At 40.9% G+C, this 19,879-nt stretch overlaps 1 protein-coding gene across 1 annotated transcript in view; it reads right to left on the bottom strand.

Moving 5' to 3' along the window:
* The window catches only part of CREB5 (cAMP responsive element binding protein 5), a 1,089,524-nt gene that overhangs the window by 622,740 nt on the left and 446,905 nt on the right, over positions 1–19,879 (bottom strand). Inside the window, exon 5 of the mRNA XM_085631606.1 lies at positions 13,122–13,297. Within this exon, the coding sequence (XP_085487732.1) occupies positions 13,122–13,297 (176 nt within the window). The remainder of the gene's footprint in view (positions 1–13,121; positions 13,298–19,879) is intronic.

The raw sequence follows: 19,879 nt of genomic DNA on the forward strand, positions 1-19,879 counted from the left end.
TGTGGCTGCCTGCGCCCATCCCTGTGCACATCTGGCCGCTCTGTTCCAATGGACACTGGGTTTATTGCATAAGAGCCTGTGAAGTTTGGATCAGTGGCAGATGGTTTTGTATGAGACTGCGGCTCCTTTAAGAATTGCTGCTCTCCTAGAGTGCCTCAAAGTGGGGAGGGGGATCGCCCCTAAAAACGTGAAATAAAGTCGCATAAACAAGCGAGAAGCTGGAGAACGTCACTTCTCAAAGAGACCAAAATATCACTGCCCCAGCAAAGATCCTAGAGGCAGGGTGACTGGGAAGCTGACTAGAGATGTCATTCTTAGTGACCCAGTCATATAATGAAGATACACATAAGTGAAGCAGTATCGCATCATTACAGTCTACGACATAACATCGTAATACCACATGAAGTCTGCTGTTCTAAGCCGCAAACCTTGCAGTCTTTTGATAGCCCCAGTTCTTAATTTGAATGCCCAAAGCTCTGCTCAGAAACCTGCAGCCGGTGCTTTTAAATGTAAGTGCACCTGATGCCAAGGCTGTGAGTCTTGAGTCCACCTCATGGTTCTTCCATCTACTAAGAGACACTCCCTGCCCCTTCATCCCACTCCTGCAGTTTCCGTCTTTCTCCCTTTCAATGGGTTTTCCGCCTTGCTCTGGCTACTTCTTCCTTGTTTGTGTTTTTTTCTCTGTGCATGCAATTGATGTCTGATGAGGAATAAAAAGTGCCAGTCCACCGGCAACCACCAGCTAAAATTAAGCCTGGGTGCTTCCAGCCAGAATAACTTCACCAAGCTTCATATAACAAAATTTGCATGGGTAAAAAAAAGCTGAGATTATGCAATAACTTCCCACAGTGTAATCCAGATTTATGTTTTTAAACAAACATGTTTACTCACATGAATATTTACTTCTAAACTGTGTTACTTTCCTCATTTTTGCTACTCAGCTTTTCAGAGTGAAGAATTATATTTAGGTGTGGACTAACATGTCTCCACTCACTGCAATGACTGGGTGAAGCATCCTACAATCGTATTTACGACTTTAAAGTGAACTACAAGCAATGTTATCACCACATTTTATATTATTTTGCCTGGTTTGTGGATATGTATAATATAGATGTTAAATTCATTTTAAATATTTAATAGCAATTGGAAAATAATAAAATACAAGTTTTCAGCAAATTACCTCCTCAGATTCCATGTGCATTAAAAAGTAAAATAAATTAAATACATGAATTACATTTATAAATATACATTTTTTAACAATATTATTTTAAATACTCACCTTCATTGACATTTTTATATAATGGAGAACTTGGTTTAAAGTTACATATTTCATTAATTGTAAAAAAATGTGTTAAAAATGTTTTTAAAAGTTTAATGGATTTTTTAAAGTTACCTTTATTATACAATTGAAACCAATTTTTGAACTAATTATACATAATTTACACTTTTTTTTATGCAAGTGTGTTATGTGTTGCTTGACTTACTTCAAAGATTGGATAGAGTACGTTTACAACTGCTTTGACACTTTTAGGGCTGTAGTACCGTTTGGAGTGTTTTTTGTAAACTTCAAGGGTCTTACTCTTTTGTGATTGTGTATTTTGTATTAACATGTCCCTCCCAAACCCCTTCTTGAATTTCTTCAAGCCCCTGCCATTCAGCAGTAAGTCCCCATTTTCCTCCCACATTTACTCCCAAAACGTATACCTACACGTGTGGAGAACTCTGCCCCGTGGTAGACATCCCTGCACAGAAAAGATAGGAGTTGTGGATGCTGAGATCTGTGGTGCATTGCAGTTTGCAGTGACATTGCAGTAACATTGTTGTACTGCTTTACATCTTCCAAAATACAGTTTATGATTTGGCCCTATAATAAAATTAATAAAGAAAATAATATTGCAGTAATATGAACTATGTTAGGGTCAATTGGTTTAATCCTTGATATAAAATGTTATTTGTATAAGTCTAAATAAAAGCTTAAAAATGCGCACAAAATTGAAATAAGAACCTGTCAAAATAAATTGATAAGTTGTTTTGATAATGTCATGTATCTTCAAAGCGACCTGCATCATAAAAGATGAAACTATTATTGCTTTTGACAATTGCGTTATGCGTTACGTAGGGGTTTTGTTAGTGTTTCTCGACTATACATGTATCAAGGTTTCTGGGACCAAATCAGGGAGCTGGAGAATTTCTCCGGTCACTAAAGATCCACGCGCAAAACCCACATTAAAAAACCTGCCTCAGAATAAAAGACTTGCAAAGAGATGAAGGTACGTGACTCTTTTAAACATATGTTGTCCGAAGAGGGGACTCATGTCCAGAGGCTACTACTTCTGCTGTAAGGTCTGATTTTCAATTCATAGATTTCTAAGCCATCTGGCTGAGCTTCTCCTTATAAAGCATATCATAATATTTTCTGCATATGTCTTCCACTGCCTGACCTTTCTGTATGACCTCATGGCAGATGGGCAACATTTTCAATCCTAATATAAGAGCATCTTTTGTTCTTTAGTATTACAATGACCCTTTCTGGTCAGAGGGAGAATATGATGACATCTGTATACGACAAACATAAGAATAACAAAAAGAAATGGGTCAAAAGTCTGTGCCTTTCCCTTTGCTCTGCTTTCACCACAGGGAACTTTATGAGGCCTCATTTTGCACACATTTCTCATTTCTTCAGTAAATTTCAAAATTACTTGTTTTCCATGCGCAGGTAAATAAAACCATTAAATTACATAAACTGCACTTTAAAAGAAATAATTATAAAAAAACTACATTTATGAACTAACCACCAAAAGATATATACATAATAAGCTAAAACCTATACATAATCATGAATAAAACATCATAACAGTGGTTCCTGGGTTCAGTCAGTCAATAGCCTCTTAGACTGAAAAGTGCCTATAATGCAGTGCAAAAGTGTCAGCATTAGATGACTTAAACCAAGTCTTTGCTTACTCCTCTAGTGCTGAAACGTTATCTTACCACCAAAAGGTGAGTACAAATTTAACTACAAATTAAACACTGGCATCATTAAAACCTTGCGGCAGCAGATCCTATGTTCCTGTACACAATGGTCAGTCAATAGACTCTTGGGCTGAAAGGTACGTAAAGTGCAGTACAAAAATAGAAGCACAGGATGACTTATACCAAGTCTTTTTTGGCTTCCCAAGTGCAAAGACAGGATGTGAGAGCGTATCACCAGACCATACTATAGTAAATGTACAATCACAAAACCCAAAAAATTGTAGGACATGCTGTACAACCATGCAACAAGTAAAGTGCAGCGCCATGTATTGTTTATGTTTTTTGCCAATCTGTTATGCACATCGTTCAACTTGGCCGGTGAATAAATAATGATAGGTTGTTAGAACATTGGAATGTTGAGTACTCCATTGAAGGCAATGGAGTGCTCCGGGCTTCTAATTGCTGGTAGAATCCCGAAACAGCAACATTCCAATGTTTAGTTTGCTTTTCACAGCAGATGCTGTGAAGAAAGGCCTCATGGAGCTCAAGGGGCTTTCAACCCCCTCTGGCTCCATATGGCTTTTGTTTTACTTGTTAGAACATACTGCCCTCTAGTGGCGGAATGTTCTAATAGCCGTATAGCCCACCGTAGCTGGGTTATACCAGCCATTAAAGGCCGGCTCCCTTGTTAAAGGCCTTTAACGCTAGAGCGGGCCTTTAATGGCCGGTATAGCCCTCTACGGCTGGCTATAAGGCTATATTAAAAATAAAATAAGATGTACAATGTCCATTGTAAGTCATAAATAGGATCTTATGTCACATGTTTAGATGAGGCACATGACGAGGTACAAGACCACTTGGTAGCATCCCATGTTCACCTTGGTTGTGTGTGCTCAATCTGTTTGACAAAGAACTTTGAGAATTCAACAAATTCTGTTGTGAGCACCATGTTGGTGGGATTCATACACTCCATGACTGTGTGCCTACATGCGCGAACCCCCAGCCTTATTAGTGGTTTCCTCAAAGGATGTCTTTGTTTTGGCAGACATTTCAGACAGATGCTTATATATGAATTAAAATGTCCTTGGTCTTGCCACACAGCATTCTTTAGGAAACAAGCTCATGATCTGAGATGAATGTAGATATATCTATTTTTGTGCTTCTCCTACACTTAAACCTTTACTGGCTTGACATCAATGCATGGCAAATTTTTCACACTCACTAAATATTAAAATACGAGGCTGCTGCGGCTATGGTTCGCTGACAAGAAAGTAGATGTGTACCAAATGGCTAAATAGTATTTTTAATATTTGGCCGGATAAAGAATATTTGATCAAGTTTTTGGCAGAAGACGGAACTTGATTTTTATGTGCCTGAGGCTTCAAACGTTGATAAACACGTCATAAAAGCAATAAAAACGCTTTCATAATTTTTTTTATCCCATGTTTTTCATTCATCTTGCTTTTAGCAGCACAAACTGATACCGATATATCAGCAAAAAATAAGCCTTGCATGTGAAAACGCAAATCTCCGTAGGAAAGCATGTCATCATAAAATAGCATAGCGCCGATCGGCTCAGTTAGCGGACTTCTGTTCCAATACCCATTTTAAGCTGACAAGAAACAGAAGAGCCTGGCTGTAGTGCACACGAAGAGCCATGGGGGGGAGATGGGGGGATTATCTAAAAAGAAAGAGCTTAAAAAGGTATTTTCGGCTCTATTAAAAAAATCGGTTCAGACATAAATGTAAGACTATGATCAATGTATCTTTTTATGCTTACAGTGCACAAGATTATAGAAACACGTAGGGCTTTGGGTCTGTACTCTCTATCCATTGGTCTGTTCAGCTGTCATTCACATTTTACTTCCGACCACCACAGCATACAGCATAGGCTGATGGTCAGCCCACTTCAGCCATACGCTCTGTTGCTTTCCAAGTGACTGCCTCTTTCCTGCTTCTTCCTAAAAAAAAGTGCACTGCAGCAAGGACTGGTGGGCCAATACTTTACTTTGTCAATGCTTTTTTATTTCCTTTCTTCATCCTTTTATTTTTTATATAGCCATTCTTGTATGCTTAAACTACGTCTTCCAGTTAGAGTAACTCAAATGCAACCCCAAAAAAGTTTCTATGCCTGTCCTAAGTAGATGTCTGTTGAAAAAACACACACATGCAGGCACGCGCACACACACACACACACACACACACGTCTAATAAAATGATATGTAATGTTATTTTTCCAGTTTAGCATTTTTATTGCAAGAATATGGCAGATGTGTTTAGGCTGCAACAGGTTTTAATTTTGTATTCTTTTTTTGTGGCATATGCATGCAATCAAAGAATTTAAAATAGAATAACCCTAGCTTGCCAATGCCATAAATAAATTCTTGCTTTAATTGCAGCCCCTGTACTTACAAGTGAATGTGGCTGCAATTCTGGCCTGTAAGAGCAGGAGGGGAGGCTACTGCCCCCCATCCCCCGCCCCACAATATTTCGTCTATGAATTTCCAGGCTTTTTTAGGGGTTCACATAAATAGAAACTCCTCATTAATATAGATGAGGCAAGGGTTTTAGGAACCGTACCTAATGACAGCTACAAGTTGGGATGGATGAGCATATCCGATGCAGCACAAACATGTTCTTGAGTCGCACATCAGTGGCTGATCAAAAAAAATGCACTTCCATGAGATCCGAGAATAGTGCATCAGGCCTCGAGTACCTGGATAGAAACCACTTTTCTTCAATTCATGAAAAGAAGGATGTTAAAGTTCAGTAGGCTGAGTGATGGGAAGACAAGACTGCCCTTAGATATCTGTTTCCACGCTCGTGACCATACAGTACTGAAACAGAGAATGGCTGATCTGGGAGTAACAGTAGATTCTCTTCACCACCCCGGCTGAGCTGGAAACGGTGTATGTTTGTATTTCTGCATGCTCTAATGGTTCGGAGAAATAAAAACTAACAAAGAAATTTTAAAAAAAACAAACAAACTGTAGATTCTCTTGGGGTTAGTCTCTGACTCCTACCCAAATTATATGACCTTTGTGGTGGTGTTAGAGCCAATGGAAATTACATTTAATGCATTAGATAGAAGCTTTGCTATAATGGCAATACATTGGGGATCGCTAGGAGAGCAGCTGCTACTCTTGACTCGATCTTTGGGTCCCTGGCTCAGGGGTCATGAAGACAGAGGTAGGAAAATATATTAATTAGAGTAGGCTCAAACAGCAATGGTTGCTGTCTCTAGTTTCCAGTGCTTGCTGTTACTCTTACCATCCAGCATCAAATAGGAGGATATTTAAGGGCTCAGGGTGGGACAGGTGATTAACTGTATCATGTCCTCATGGGTCCGTGCGCCATTGCCACCACACCAGCAGCTCCACTGGTTCTATTTTACATTAGTTCGGCAATTGTTTGCCAGGTGACCAGAGGCCATGGTCTACACTGACATGGGGAACAGATGGGCCACCTGCCATGGTCTAATGGATCGTGTAAAAACCTTCTTCCTATGCAAGTGGAAGACAGAAGGGGATCTGCCACTAGAAGTCTGATTTAGAGTTTGGCGGATGTGTTACTCTGCCACAAATGGTACAGATATCTGGGCTGCCATATTACAAGTGCCATTTTTTCCCTTGGATCTCTTTTCAGGTATCTGGATCTTTGGGTTCTCAGTACCTAAAATGTTGAGCAAAAAGCCTTGGCCTAGTTTGCTATACCCAGCCCAACAAACCAAAATGCCCCAATGATTTTCAGCTCCAGCAGTAGCATAGATGAGGCTCTAGAAGCAGTAAATAACAAAGAATCTGGTACTCTGAAGTAGAAAACTAGTACAGAGGAAGTATGAGTATCTTTGCTGGTGAGGTAAGATTTTGTACAGTAAAAAAAAAACAGATCGAAAGTACCACAGCTTTACATAACAGGCGAGTTATGGTGGTCATGTACCTTAATCTCTATTGAACAGCAACATATCACAAAATGTCTCAACTTGACATACATTGAATTTTTTTACTATAATATTTGTATATGTAAGTTGTAGAGAGTACTGGGTAGTACAGGACCACGGGAAAGGTGGTGAAATGGGGAAGCAGAAAGTAAGAGGCCCTCTACAGAGTTAATGCAGCAGCCATCCTTGAGGGATCCAATCCACATAAATAGGATATACAAATAGGATATAAAAAATAAAACTATTTTGTGCTTCACAGCAATTTCCTGGAGAAGATAGATATGAGTGGAGTGAATAAGTGAATGTTAGCTTGTAAAGTGCAAACAGCCAGCCCAGGGGCATCCCAGTGCAAACAATTGCTAAAGATATTAGAACCACAGGGAATGCCTATTCCAAAATAAAGAGCTATGTTTTCAGTTTTTTTTTTTTATCTCCATGACAGATGGAGCCGTCCGTAGCTCCATAGGAGGCACATTCCATCTTTCATCAGCCAGGAAGGAAAATGCATGCCTCCAATTTTGGTATGTCAAATCCTTGGTATAGTAAAGAGCAAAGTACAAATGAATCTTAATGTTGTCTTTGGGCTGTACAGCTGTACCAGCCTTTGGAGATAAACAGGATCTACCTCCTTCACAGCCTTATCCAGAAGGACGAGGGTCTTCAATAGAACCCACTTATGTACAGGGCCGGACTGGCCATAGCGGGCACTGGGCGTTTCCCCGGTAGGCCGCCAGGGTGGGGGCCGGTTCTGGACCCCCCTGGGGGGCCGTTTTTGCTACCAGGCCATTTTGCATCAATATCAGCCCCCTGTAATAAAAGCAGCTACAGTGTTTTTCATACGTACCGCGTGCGCGCGGCCGGTCCAACTCAATTGCCAGGGCCGGTTTGCGTTCCCAGTCCGACCCTGCTTTTCAATGGGGAGCCAGTTCAATTCACTCAGATAGTTTCAAACTGGTGCATGTCTCAGAAGCTTTAATATGAAATGGGCTGCTGGATTCTGGACTATCTACAGAGGGTTAATTGAGTAATCAGGTAAATCCAAAAACAGGGAGTTACCATACTCCAATCTGGAAGTAATTACTGCTTGAACAATGTGTTTCTGACTTGATACAGATAAAAAATATAGAACTGTTCTAAGTGTCTTTAGAAGTGTGTAACAGGCAGCCAAAACAGACACAATCTGAGTGGGTAATGAGAAGTCCTTATCAAAAAGAATCTCCAAATGTCTGGATTTTGGGATAGAAAATGATCTTCAAGTGTCTGGCTTTTTATGTAGGGATGGGTGACGGCCCCAGCTCTGAGCCCCACCAGGATTGAGTCCAGATGGGGTCAGGGCACCAAAAACTAAAATCTCAGCCTTAGAGGAATTGAGTTTAAGGCATTTGGCTACTGCCAATAAACAGACCTTGAGTGTGTGAAAATTGTTTCTGAGATGGGAACTATGGACTGTGTATCATCAGCATAGGAGATGATTGAGAATAAAGTGTCTGCACAATTTAAGCCAAAAGTGGCAGGTACACATTAAAAGGTGTAGGGCTTAACAAGGAGCCTTGAGGGATTGCTTGTTTGATGGAGTAATTTTCAGAATTATATGAACTTAAGACAGTTCATTGGGGCTGATTAGATAAAACTGAATCGAGCCACTTTAAGGCCAGGCCACAGATGCCTTTGCTTGAAAGACACTTCAGCAGGATCGCGTGTGACACAGTGTTGAAAGCCACCGAGAGACCTAATAACACCAGGACGACTCGACCACTGTTGTCCAAATTAGAACAAATATGTTCAGTTACTGCTAGAAGTGTGGTTTCAGTACCATACTGCTGCTTGAAACCCCATTGGGAGTCGTCAAGCAGCAGCTGTTGTGATTTGCTGATTAACAGACCTTTTCCAAAATCTTAATCGGTACTTGAAGCAGAGAAACAGGCCCAAAACTGTCTTCAACAGGAGCCTTATCTTTACTTTTTTACTATGAACCAAATCTGACTCTGGAGATATAATTAATTTTCAAAGTTGGGGAAAGATTTTATCTTAGCCTAACTTAAAAAGTTTTGGATAGCATCAACATTTATATAAATTTCAGCAATTGTGCGAGTAAAAGACAAAGCACATGCATGCCTGAGTGATTTGTGATAGTTTCTGAGAGCTTGTTTATCAGGAACCTTCCTCATAGGGTCATAGACAACTCTTCACTTTCTTTGCATTTGCGTTTTCCTTTCCTAGAGCCAGAGAAACCCAGGGAGCAAAGCGAGAGCTCCCTGTTGTTTTCTGTGCCCCATTAGGGGCAATACTGTCTAAGGAAGAGGCGATACAGGGATTAAATAAAAAAAGCATCAGTCTCTTTTTTCACATGTCCAACCTACCACAGACTCCTAATTTTATTTTTTCACTCTAGACCAGGTTCTAGGCCTGGTTTCTGGCTTTCTAGGGGGCGCTCTCACTTGAGGAAAGATCAGTTGACAGGGAAGGGCAAAGTAATCGGTATGTTGCATAGATATTGCCTGACTGAGAGAGCCTCTTAGTTGGCGATTATTAAGTCCAACATGTGATGGGATGTCTATTAATCAGGATTACATTCAAACCAGATGCAGCCTCGGCGGAAATCCCCACATAAGGAGCCTTCAAGTTGTCACAGTAAATATTGAAATCTCCCAACAGGGTAAGGGTTGAGAGCTTAATGATACATGGAGAAAGCCACCCTGTAACAATAGTAAGAAAGTCCCTCTATGGGCCAGAGGGGGCAATAGATCAAAGCCCCACAGGGGGCAAAGGTAGGACAAATCTGAAGTGTAAAAAATAAAGCCTTCAGCTTCGCCCATATTTTCTCTGTTAATTATATTCCATTTATTGGTTTCGAAAGATGGCTGCCAGAGTGCCCCTCCTATGCAGGGGAGGAAGCTTGTATACTATAAAGTAGCTTGGGTAAATCTCTAGCACAATGGTACGTGTAGAGGAGCCGGTTAACCACACCTCAGTCAAAGACATACAGTCTGGGTTGCAGACCAAAATAAAATAATAAATATGCAGTCTGTGCTTCATCAATTTGACATTTTACTGCTGAATATAGTCTATTAATAGGTAGTCACATAACATTTTCCTACAGAGGTGACAACTGGTAGGACCCTCTAGCAAAAAGTGCTGATTGTCCGCTATGTCACAACACCTGCCAGAGGGAAACATAAGTTCATGAGACGTATATTCAATACAACAGCGGGATTCTGCTTCTAGAGGGCTAGGGTTCCTGGTGCTGGGCATGGTCCAGGCACTAAAGGGTGCTGCAGGACTTGCCTTTGACACACCTTTGGCATGCCATTGGTGTGCCCACTGTGTATGTCTGCCTCACACACATGCAGCAACCGCTCTTAAATCCCTGCTGAGGTGACAGCACATTGTCTGTCACAGAAGCAACTAGCGCACTGTTGTGTATATACACACACACACCCACCCACTGAAGATGGTACCCATCTCTAAATGTATAGGTCTTGCTAAGGCAACTGACTCAGAAAATATGCCCGGCCCATTATCTGAACAACAGCTAAAAATAGCTAAAACAGAGGAAAACTTCTCCTAGTGGTTACAACTAGTCTCCTATCCAACCACTCCTAAATGAGCAGATAATCCTCTTGGTGTAGCAAAAAGGTGCGCGTGCTACCATCAGCATTAAAAACTCCATCCTGGAACCGGCTAAATATACTCTTCAAATTAAATAAAAAATGCATACACTTCATTCTAAAAACAAGCACTCACATATAATTCTTCACTGTCTCACTTGTCTTGTGGAGGACACACAGCACCCACTCTTAAATCCCTGCAAAGGTGGCAGCACATATCCCAGTAGCAAGTACAGTATGCAGTTCACCTACATGCACCCCATTCAAGATGGCGCCCACCTCTAAAGGTATATCTCCATCTAAAGCAGCTGACTCTGGAAATATGCCTGACTGTTCGGCTAACCAAACAACTAAAAACAAATACATCTAAAAATAGACTATCTTAGAAAATATTTGTATGTTACCTTCTGTAAAAAAGAAAGTGTTAAAAAACATACATCTAAAATGCAACAAATACAGATGTTAAAACAGAAATGCAACAATGAGCGCATAATACACAGTTTTAAAATAAATACAACAACAACTAAAGTAAATAAAAATAAAATACACTAATAAAACAAAAGTATAGGAAAATGTGAGCTTCTGTGTAGTGTGCCTATATTCCTTATGCTTTAATTGAACTCTATTTTCTGGCATATTTTGCCTCTGGGCCATGAGAGATAGCTAAACAGCTCTCAGTGCATGTCCTCTAACTCTAGGTTGGCTAATCCCGATTGGCCATTTGACTTTTAAGTAAGGTCACAGTAATATGATGCAGAAAAATTCAATCTCAAATGTGGGCCACAATGTAGATTTGCATCACATGTATGAGTGACTTCAACAGTATGACTTCAGGCATATCATTGAAGTCTTTAATGTCTGCATACACAAACTGCAGCAGCACGTCAAAGTAAACTTGTGTTGGCATGCAGAAAAGCCTACCTTAAATATTAGCCTTTTGGCTCCACTGACAGAAACCTGAGACTAGCGGCCCCAGGGATATCGGGCTGTTGGTCAAAGTACATCACACAGTCCACCCTATTAAGAGTGAATGTCCTGACATACTTTTTTTTCCTGTTCAGGACCTCCAGGAAACGTCTGGTGGTCTCGAACAGAAAATATATAAAAAAATGACCCCCTACAACTTGGAGAAAGGTCCCATGGTGTCTGGGACATTAGGTTTCTTTTATTTATTTATTTTTTAGAAACAAACTCTGCTTTGGAGTTTACTTTTGAAAAACAAGAAAGTTTGCTGAGTAGCTGCATGAAACACAGCAACTGCTTATCAAACTGACAGTGTCTTCAGAGGACCTGTCATTGAGCCTGGTCCTCTGAAGGCGCAGACACCTTGGCAGGGCAGATGCAGATCTTGAAATAAGAGGGATAGCCATTCACCAGGGAAGCGGAGCACGGCCCGCCAAGCACTAGGTAACCTCCTTAGTCTATCAGACCTGCTGACACTTAAGGAGATCTTCGAACAACTTGAAAAAGACTGACACGTTAGCCACTCTCTATTGCTTAGTGAGAGTATATACGTGATGCTGCTCTGCTTGCTTAGACAATAGCCCTTAAGAATTATTTATTTATGTGGGATTGCATTTTATACAGTGTGACTTTTTTGCCTCTTACAAAAAAGATCAGCACAACACAAATGGCATTGTGAATTCAACTTCCGAAAGACAAGCAATGTCGGCCTAAAAGACAATAAGCCATGATCATGACATCAGAAGTAGGCAGGAATTTCTTTACAAACCTTGTCTACAAAACCTTACATGAAGCCACAGAACATAATAAAGAGTACCATGACAGGGAGATAACAGGCACTCAAGGGAGCAGTCTAAAGAGGAATGGGGCAAGCTAGAATCTGTCTGCATGCAAGATGTTATCAAATAGTACAGTTTTGCTGGGGCACGAATAGCAAAATCTTCCTATCTGTGCCCTGTCTAATGCCTAGAAACGTACTGTGTGTCAGGATAATTCTCCTCCCTCTATCTACCTTTTTTGATACCCTTGTGCCTCCTTCACAACCACCACAATCTCACCACAATCTTTACATTCATTTCCCATATTGTAGGATCATGCTGGAATCTCTTGCTCCAGACTTGGGTCTAGTGTAATTCTAGAAATCAAATCACTAAATCAATGCATCCATAAAATACTTTATTACTGTCAACTAATGGAAGCAGAGCACTAAGCATATTTAACACCCCATTGTTTATAGTTCAAAAGTTTGCTTAGGGAATTAATTCTACATATGTAAGACAAAAAATTATTTTAGATGTTGAATGATGGAAAATCATTCATGACAAAAACAGGAGTAACAAATTCGATGACTACAATTAAGGGTATAAAATTGTATATTTCATCCATTCTACATTTGTGTATTATTTCCCTTGTCTTTCAATAACTACACATAAAGCAAGATCCTTTTTGCCATAGATAAAACAATTACATCAGAGAATAAGATCAATAGACGCATCAAAGCCGAACTAAATCTCCACATGATTTTCTATATTGTCTGGTACAGGGAGCAGACAGATCTGCAGCTCAACCTTCCCCTGCAGACCTCACACCTCACTGACAGCTGCAGAATGCACAGTGAAGTTCAAGAAGTGCCCACTCACCCAATCTGTCGGTTTGTGGATGGTGCTTGTGTGATGACGGAGCTGGACTGCGGGGAGGGCATGGCTTGCTGGATCACAACGCTGTTGTCATGGTTTGACATCCTGTTGTTATTGGAGTGTTGGTGAGACCCTGGTCCAGGCATAGCTCCTCCGACTGAATTATGCATTGAAATTGCCTGTTAAAGAAATAAGAATGTTCATTTGCTTTGGTTATTGCACACCCGCCTTTCATTTTTTTTTTATCAATGCGTCACTTAGACAGTACGGATCTATAATATTACCCACAGGTCAGTCCGTTTACTTTCAGCCATGGCTGTGCGTTTGCCCTCTGTCTGGCTCAAATTTGAGTCTTCTCAATAAGACCTGACACAAACCAGAATTGACCTTTGTCCTATTTGCAGACTTCCTTGCAATGACACCTGATCTTATACTTACTACGTTTTTGGATCTTTTCTGTGATTAGCAGTTGTTTTCGTGTATTTTTCCGCCCATTCTTTGTGTCCATCCTTTACTGTTGATTACCTGAAAATCTCCAACAGTGTTTTCCAAATTATCTCTTTAGCTCAACCTATAAATGTACATTTCCTCTGGTGAGGTTTATAGAAATTGATAGAATGGAATGTGTCCATTGTACCTGCCAATGGTTCATACTGATTCCTACAAATACATGTCTAGGTGAATTTCTCGAGATCCGAGGTTCCACTTGCAAATGTTAAGACAGACTATTACAAAACCACATAGCAGTAATCTACCTTAGATGTGTAAATGAAATTCCAATGTATTCAAATGTTAGGATGTGAATTCGTTTTAATCAGCTCTTAATATGGCAGTAATATAAATGGATGCTGTTTAAATGCATTTGCTTTGGATATGTATGTTTGCAAAGGATTGACTTAAATTCCAGAAACAATTGTTGATTAATTTCAATGTTATGATAGAAAATTTTGCAGAGCTCTCTGTTACCTGGAGGTGTCCTAGCATTAATAACATTCTGATCAGAAAAACAAAAGTCAACAAAGAAAACATGATATAGTTTCTATTATTTATTTACCCTGAGAAAACGTATATGAGATCACTGCAAAGTACTTAGAAAACTCAACACCTAATATCCCAATCCTGAATTTCTGCAAAAGCTCATGCCAATATTGTATTGAGCAATCCATATATCATGTGGTCTAGTTTTGGAAAAGGACTTCAGTAGTGAAAGTAATAATGAAACTCCACTAATCCTTTCTGTTACTCAACAAATGTTGATCTTGTCCTTAACATGGACAGTCCAAAAATTCCATCCAAATCAAGGGTTTAGGAAATGACCAATGATGCAAAATGCATTGACCGTAAACCTGTTTCTCTGACATGATACTTGGAAGAAAAACAGACTATGACATTTTCAAAGCAGTGTAGCAGTGTTATTTATTTCCAAATAATTTTATTCCAGATTGTGTTATGCTAAAGCAGTTCTTAAATACCCTCCTTGCCACAGAGGCCACCTCTAGGACTGCTTAAGTTTATGCTACCACAGGAGGCCACTCACTCTTTCCAGATACCTTTTCAAATATATGCCAAATAAACACACCTACATTTACACCTCTGTGTGTTACTTGAACACCACTGGGTCCTGCATTTTGAAATATTTGGTTACAATTAAACCAAAGTAAGACTGAGATTTTATTGTTAAAACTTATGACTGTATGGTTTAAGTTCTTTCTTGATATTCCTCCTCCAGATATGTTTTCTTTTATTCTCCTTAAGAACTGTCCTAGCCTGAGTTGTGTTTCTAGATGAACCAACCCTTGTTTATCATGTGGAGTAATACAATTAGGCATCTTGGCCGACATCAGTACATTACATATTTCACACTTTTTGTTGTTCTATCTCTTGTATTAGGATCTATGCTAAACTGCTCGTAAGATTATGCAGAACAACTCATAACGTGCCTTCAACACCTCAAGAATGAGGTAGTTAGGTTGGCGTTTGGCATTAGAAAGAGCAATCACATGCCTTTTGAACCCGTACCTTTAATTTGGTTTGTCCTACTTTATCTTACGACAAAAATGAAAGCGAAATGCAGACTGGATATTTCAGCAGACAGCTATTCCAATTAGTGTTGAAGAGCATTCTTAGTTTGGGTGAATAAAGTCTGGAACTCTCTGACATTCCAACATTAGACTCCACAACAGTTTCATAACATTTCAGAAACTACAAATTGACAGATTTAGCACATTTATGAGTTAAGGTCCTTTATGGAATACCCTCAGCACAATTTGTGCATATCAAAGAGCTGTCCTGGCTACACCATCCCTGGCGACACAGCAGTTCTTTGAGTACAACGTGGAATGACTTCAGTCTCACTTTTATACACCTTCTATAGACAGAGAATGTGTTTCAAACTTAAAAAACAGTTTTGGGGTGTTCTCTTTCAACTGACCTTCTAACGCTGCTCTTCAGACACGGCCTTTGTGAGGAGTGAAATTCTCACAATAGGTAGCATCAGGGCACGCAACACATGGGCACAATGAATTATGAGATCTCTTCACCTGGCTGTTATGAATCTTCCTAAAGCAGTAATCAGGGACAGAGTTTATCTAAAACCTGCAATCCCACCCTTCACCCCTACCATGTTCTAAATAGCAGTACTCAGAAAGAACTAACCAGCAGCCACCTTGCTAACAAGGGTGTCATAGAATCTCTAGAGGTAGCTCTCTCTCCATCCTTCTCACTTCAGTGGCTGGATCTGAACCCTCCAGCCACAGGAATCCAGACGATGCACTTCCACTGTTTGGAGAAGCTGTCTTCATCCTCCATCTGGTACCGCGCTTAACAATGGACAACTCAAATGGATCCCACTGCTTTCGGGATTCAGACTCTCACATGCACACAGCGTCCTGCTACCATGCGTGTATCACAGGCTCTCTGTACATACACCGATACTCAGCATACATACATGATGCAAGGTTCTGGGGTACACATAACAGCAGAACTTCCAACAAGATAGGTCAGTAGGCCACACTCTCAATGACACTGATAAAAGTTCTGGTCACACCCTCAATCACAAAATATGGTAACCAGCCACCACAACTTTATGTGCTGCACCCAGGACTGGGATAGTAGCCTACAGGTTACAAGACAAGTGGTGGACATTGCATTGTCAGAGACAGGCCTAGGCCTTTATACACACACTAGATTAGTTCAACAACACTGCAAAAATAAATGTCAAGATAATAGATTCACATGAAGTCGGGCACGCAGGGCAAGGGAACATGTTTCTAAACCGCAAGGTTGCTATTCTAATTCCAACAGTGATTATTCCAGCTCTAATGGAAGAATAGGGATGCAATAACAGGTAGGCAAGAAAGGACTGCAAGAATCACTGAAACCTGAACCAATAACAGAACATGTGGGCAACAATGTTCTGTGTTGAAACACTGATGGGGGTTGTTCAGAGATACTAGTGGGAGACAAAAATGGGAGGTGTTCAAACAAGACAAGTAAGAGTGAAGACAACAAAGATGAAAGCAAGAGGGATAATATGGCATTGGAAATCCTTCTTTAAAAAGGGTGATTTAAAAATGCAGGCCTATGTACTGCAGAATTACACAGAGAGAGAAAGGGAGAGAAGCATGAACTGTGTCAAGCCGCTCAAGGAATGGTGTTCTTTCCTGGGCAATAGTAACCATTTTGGCAAATTGCACTATCCAGCCCAGTTCCTTATAGCATTGCCCAGCATAATTTCTGTGACCACATATTCTCCAGATGGTTCTTGGAGAAAAACGTCTTGCAATAATACAGGCAACAACGCTAAGAGCTAAGTTGATAGCTTTAAAATAGGAGCACCCATACACAACTTGCCACTGCCACATATTTTTGAATGACTAATCATTGTGAAATCAAACAAGTCCTAACAAGACTCTTGGGAGAACTGCGGAAACAGTCAGTTTCAAGAAACCAAACCTTGGCCACTGCTGCCGAATAAATGTAAAGTCTCCTTTGCACCAATTAGCAGAGTAAAGCTTGTGGTGGTGACCACACTAGCAGTTTTCAGAAAGAAATCAGAGCAATATAAGACAGGAAATATTATATCAGGTCTAATGAGTGATGAGGAAAAAGAAGGAGAGCATCTAAAATCACTGAAACTCTAATAAATATCATGTTGGCTGCCCTTACAATTTCAAGAACGAATAACTCCCTACTCTACATATACAGCTTGCGAGATGAATCCACAATCATAAAACAATCATTAGGATGTGATGACCCAGTCTTTGTCCCTAGTGCTGATGAAAGTTTTAGTTAGAGGGCAAGCACCGGCCAGGAAACATATGAAGCATAGGAGGCTTGAAAAAGGAAATGTCAAGGGTGCCTGAAGATAAAAAATCACAGCATCAATAGAAGACAGAGGTAACATTTTCGTATAGGCACGCTCAAAGAATTGTGTTACAAACAAGGGGAGGCTATCTGCAATGATGTATTGGTTTCGACTAAACACTTCCTCAGGAATAATTTGTGTAAACGACCTGAAATGAGGAAGGAGAAGTTCCATTGTTAAGTGAGATTGGTCCGAAGACTGAACTGTAGGAACCATGAAAACATCTTTAAGCTTCAATATAACTGTCCATTTACTCACCCTCCTGCCCATCAAACACAATGTTAAAATGTCATAACTGTCTACAAAACCAGAAGGCCACTTTCAGCAATTTCCTGTTCCAGTTGCCCAATACGGTTGGTCAATACACGTAAATTAAGCTCAAATAACCTTTTCCTCCAGTTCAGGTGATCACCACATTCCTATTCATCACAAACACTGGAATGGGGAATAATCTCCAGGAATACTGTGTCCTTTTCAGGTGCTTTATCCCCGATTTCATAAACGGTTTCAGTGACAAATCCTCTGACATTTGGCCACCTGTTTGACTACGTGGAAAATGTGAGTATGATAGCCCGAATGTGGGGGTTTGTGGTCCAGGATAGGTTAGGACATGGTATGGTAAATCTGGTAGCATTGTCTGATTCCCCGCTGTTGTCTCCTGAGCTGGTGGGGCCTTCACTCAGTGGTGGGCCTCTGCCAGCAGTCTGAGGCTTCCTCTAGTTTTTTGGAATGGGGGCTCGGGTGGTGCAGCCATCAGCCCTAAGTTCTGTCTGTGATTCAGGCTGTCCTTCCTCAGGGAAGCGGAGGAAAGGGGTGGTTGAGCCAGAAGCGCAGAGCTCTGCCAGTGACCTGGGGCTGTCTTCTTTTGCTTGGGCGTGCCCTTGTACCTAGCATCATAGCTGTGATTTGGGGGACAAGCGGTGGACACTGCACCTGTCAACAGGGGATTCTATGGCTTGCTTGTGGTGAGCACACTCCATCTATCTATTGAGGTGTGTGGGAAGGAAGGTGGAGCAGTCAGGCTTAACTTAGAGGCAATCTGTAAAGTATTTATTCAACACTTCATGCAGTAATAAAGTGAAAACACAACAAAAGAAAAATCCAACAACAGTTTAGAAAAGTAGAGTAAAATTAATAAATTATTTGACACTGAAATGCCAAAAATCCAATTAGAAGAAATGCAATCTTAAGTAACAAAAACCAGTGCTTAGAAGCACAAAGTGCCAACTATATTTATCTGGTTGCACCGGACAGGAAAAAGTCAAAAGTTTGGGTCTACCACGATGGAGAGTGGGCCAGATACAGGGACTCAATTAGGCTGGTTGAAAAAAAGTATCTTAAATCCTCGTTGTGAGCGTTGCGAGATCCTGCGTTGAGGATGCGTTGCACAGCAGAAGTTCAGATGAGCTGCTGAATGACATGCATTGAGAATTCTTTGCCCAGCTATGATTCCAGGGAGCTGCAGGGCTGCGATGCAAGGTCCCAGTTCGAGAATGCGTCATGCAGAAGGCGTTCTGAGGAGTTGCAGTACTGCATCGCGCAGTGTCCTTATTTAGGAATGAGTAGCACACTGGCGGTAAATTCTGAACCCTGCATAAACCCCTGTTTGCATGGGTTTTGGAGTTTTGAGTTGAGTGTCATTTAACGCATCTGATAATTATCAGATGAGTTAAATGCTGCAACCTTTGTTAAATTTAGTAGGTGAAACCTGCCGAAAGTTAACAGGGTAAAGCATACAAAATTTACTGTATCTTGCAACACTAAAATCTGCAGGTTATTCTCCAGAAACGTGTAATAAGTGCTTTTTGTCACACTCGTTAAATAACGTACCCAGTGGTATTGTTATTTATCAGGTGCTATAGATGGCACCTACTCTTGTCATCAGTCCTTTAATCTTACAGAGGAGGTCAAGGAGCTACTGTTTTCAATGTTTTTTGTGTGTTTTGTTTTTGTTTTCATTTTGATTGAACAGTGCTCAGATATCCTACTGCCAGCTGTGGCGGCTCTCTTAGACGCCACTTAGGCCTTTGACACTCTCGAGTGGCCCTTCCTTTTTCATCTCCTTCCCCGTCTTGGCTTTAGCCTGGTTTTTCTGCGCAAAGTCCTCCTCCTCTACACCCTCCCTGTTGCCCGCCACCGTGTCAATAGCCAGATTTCGGAGCCCATTCCAGTCTCCAGGGGCACTAGGCAGGGGTGCCCACTATCACCCATGCTTTTTGCTGTAGCTATGGAGCCCCTCGCCGCCAGACTCTGGCAACACCACACTCAGAGGGTTGGGCTTTGCGGCCCGAGCCCTTGTTGTCTCCATGTACGCGGAGGATGTCACACTCTATGTCCGCCACCCTCAAGAGAACCTCGGCCCCATGGTCCGCGAGGCTGTACGATTCGGGGGGCT

Source organism: Triturus cristatus, chromosome 10, assembly GCF_964204655.1.
Source record: "Triturus cristatus chromosome 10, aTriCri1.1, whole genome shotgun sequence".
NCBI lineage: Eukaryota > Metazoa > Chordata > Amphibia > Caudata > Salamandridae > Triturus > Triturus cristatus.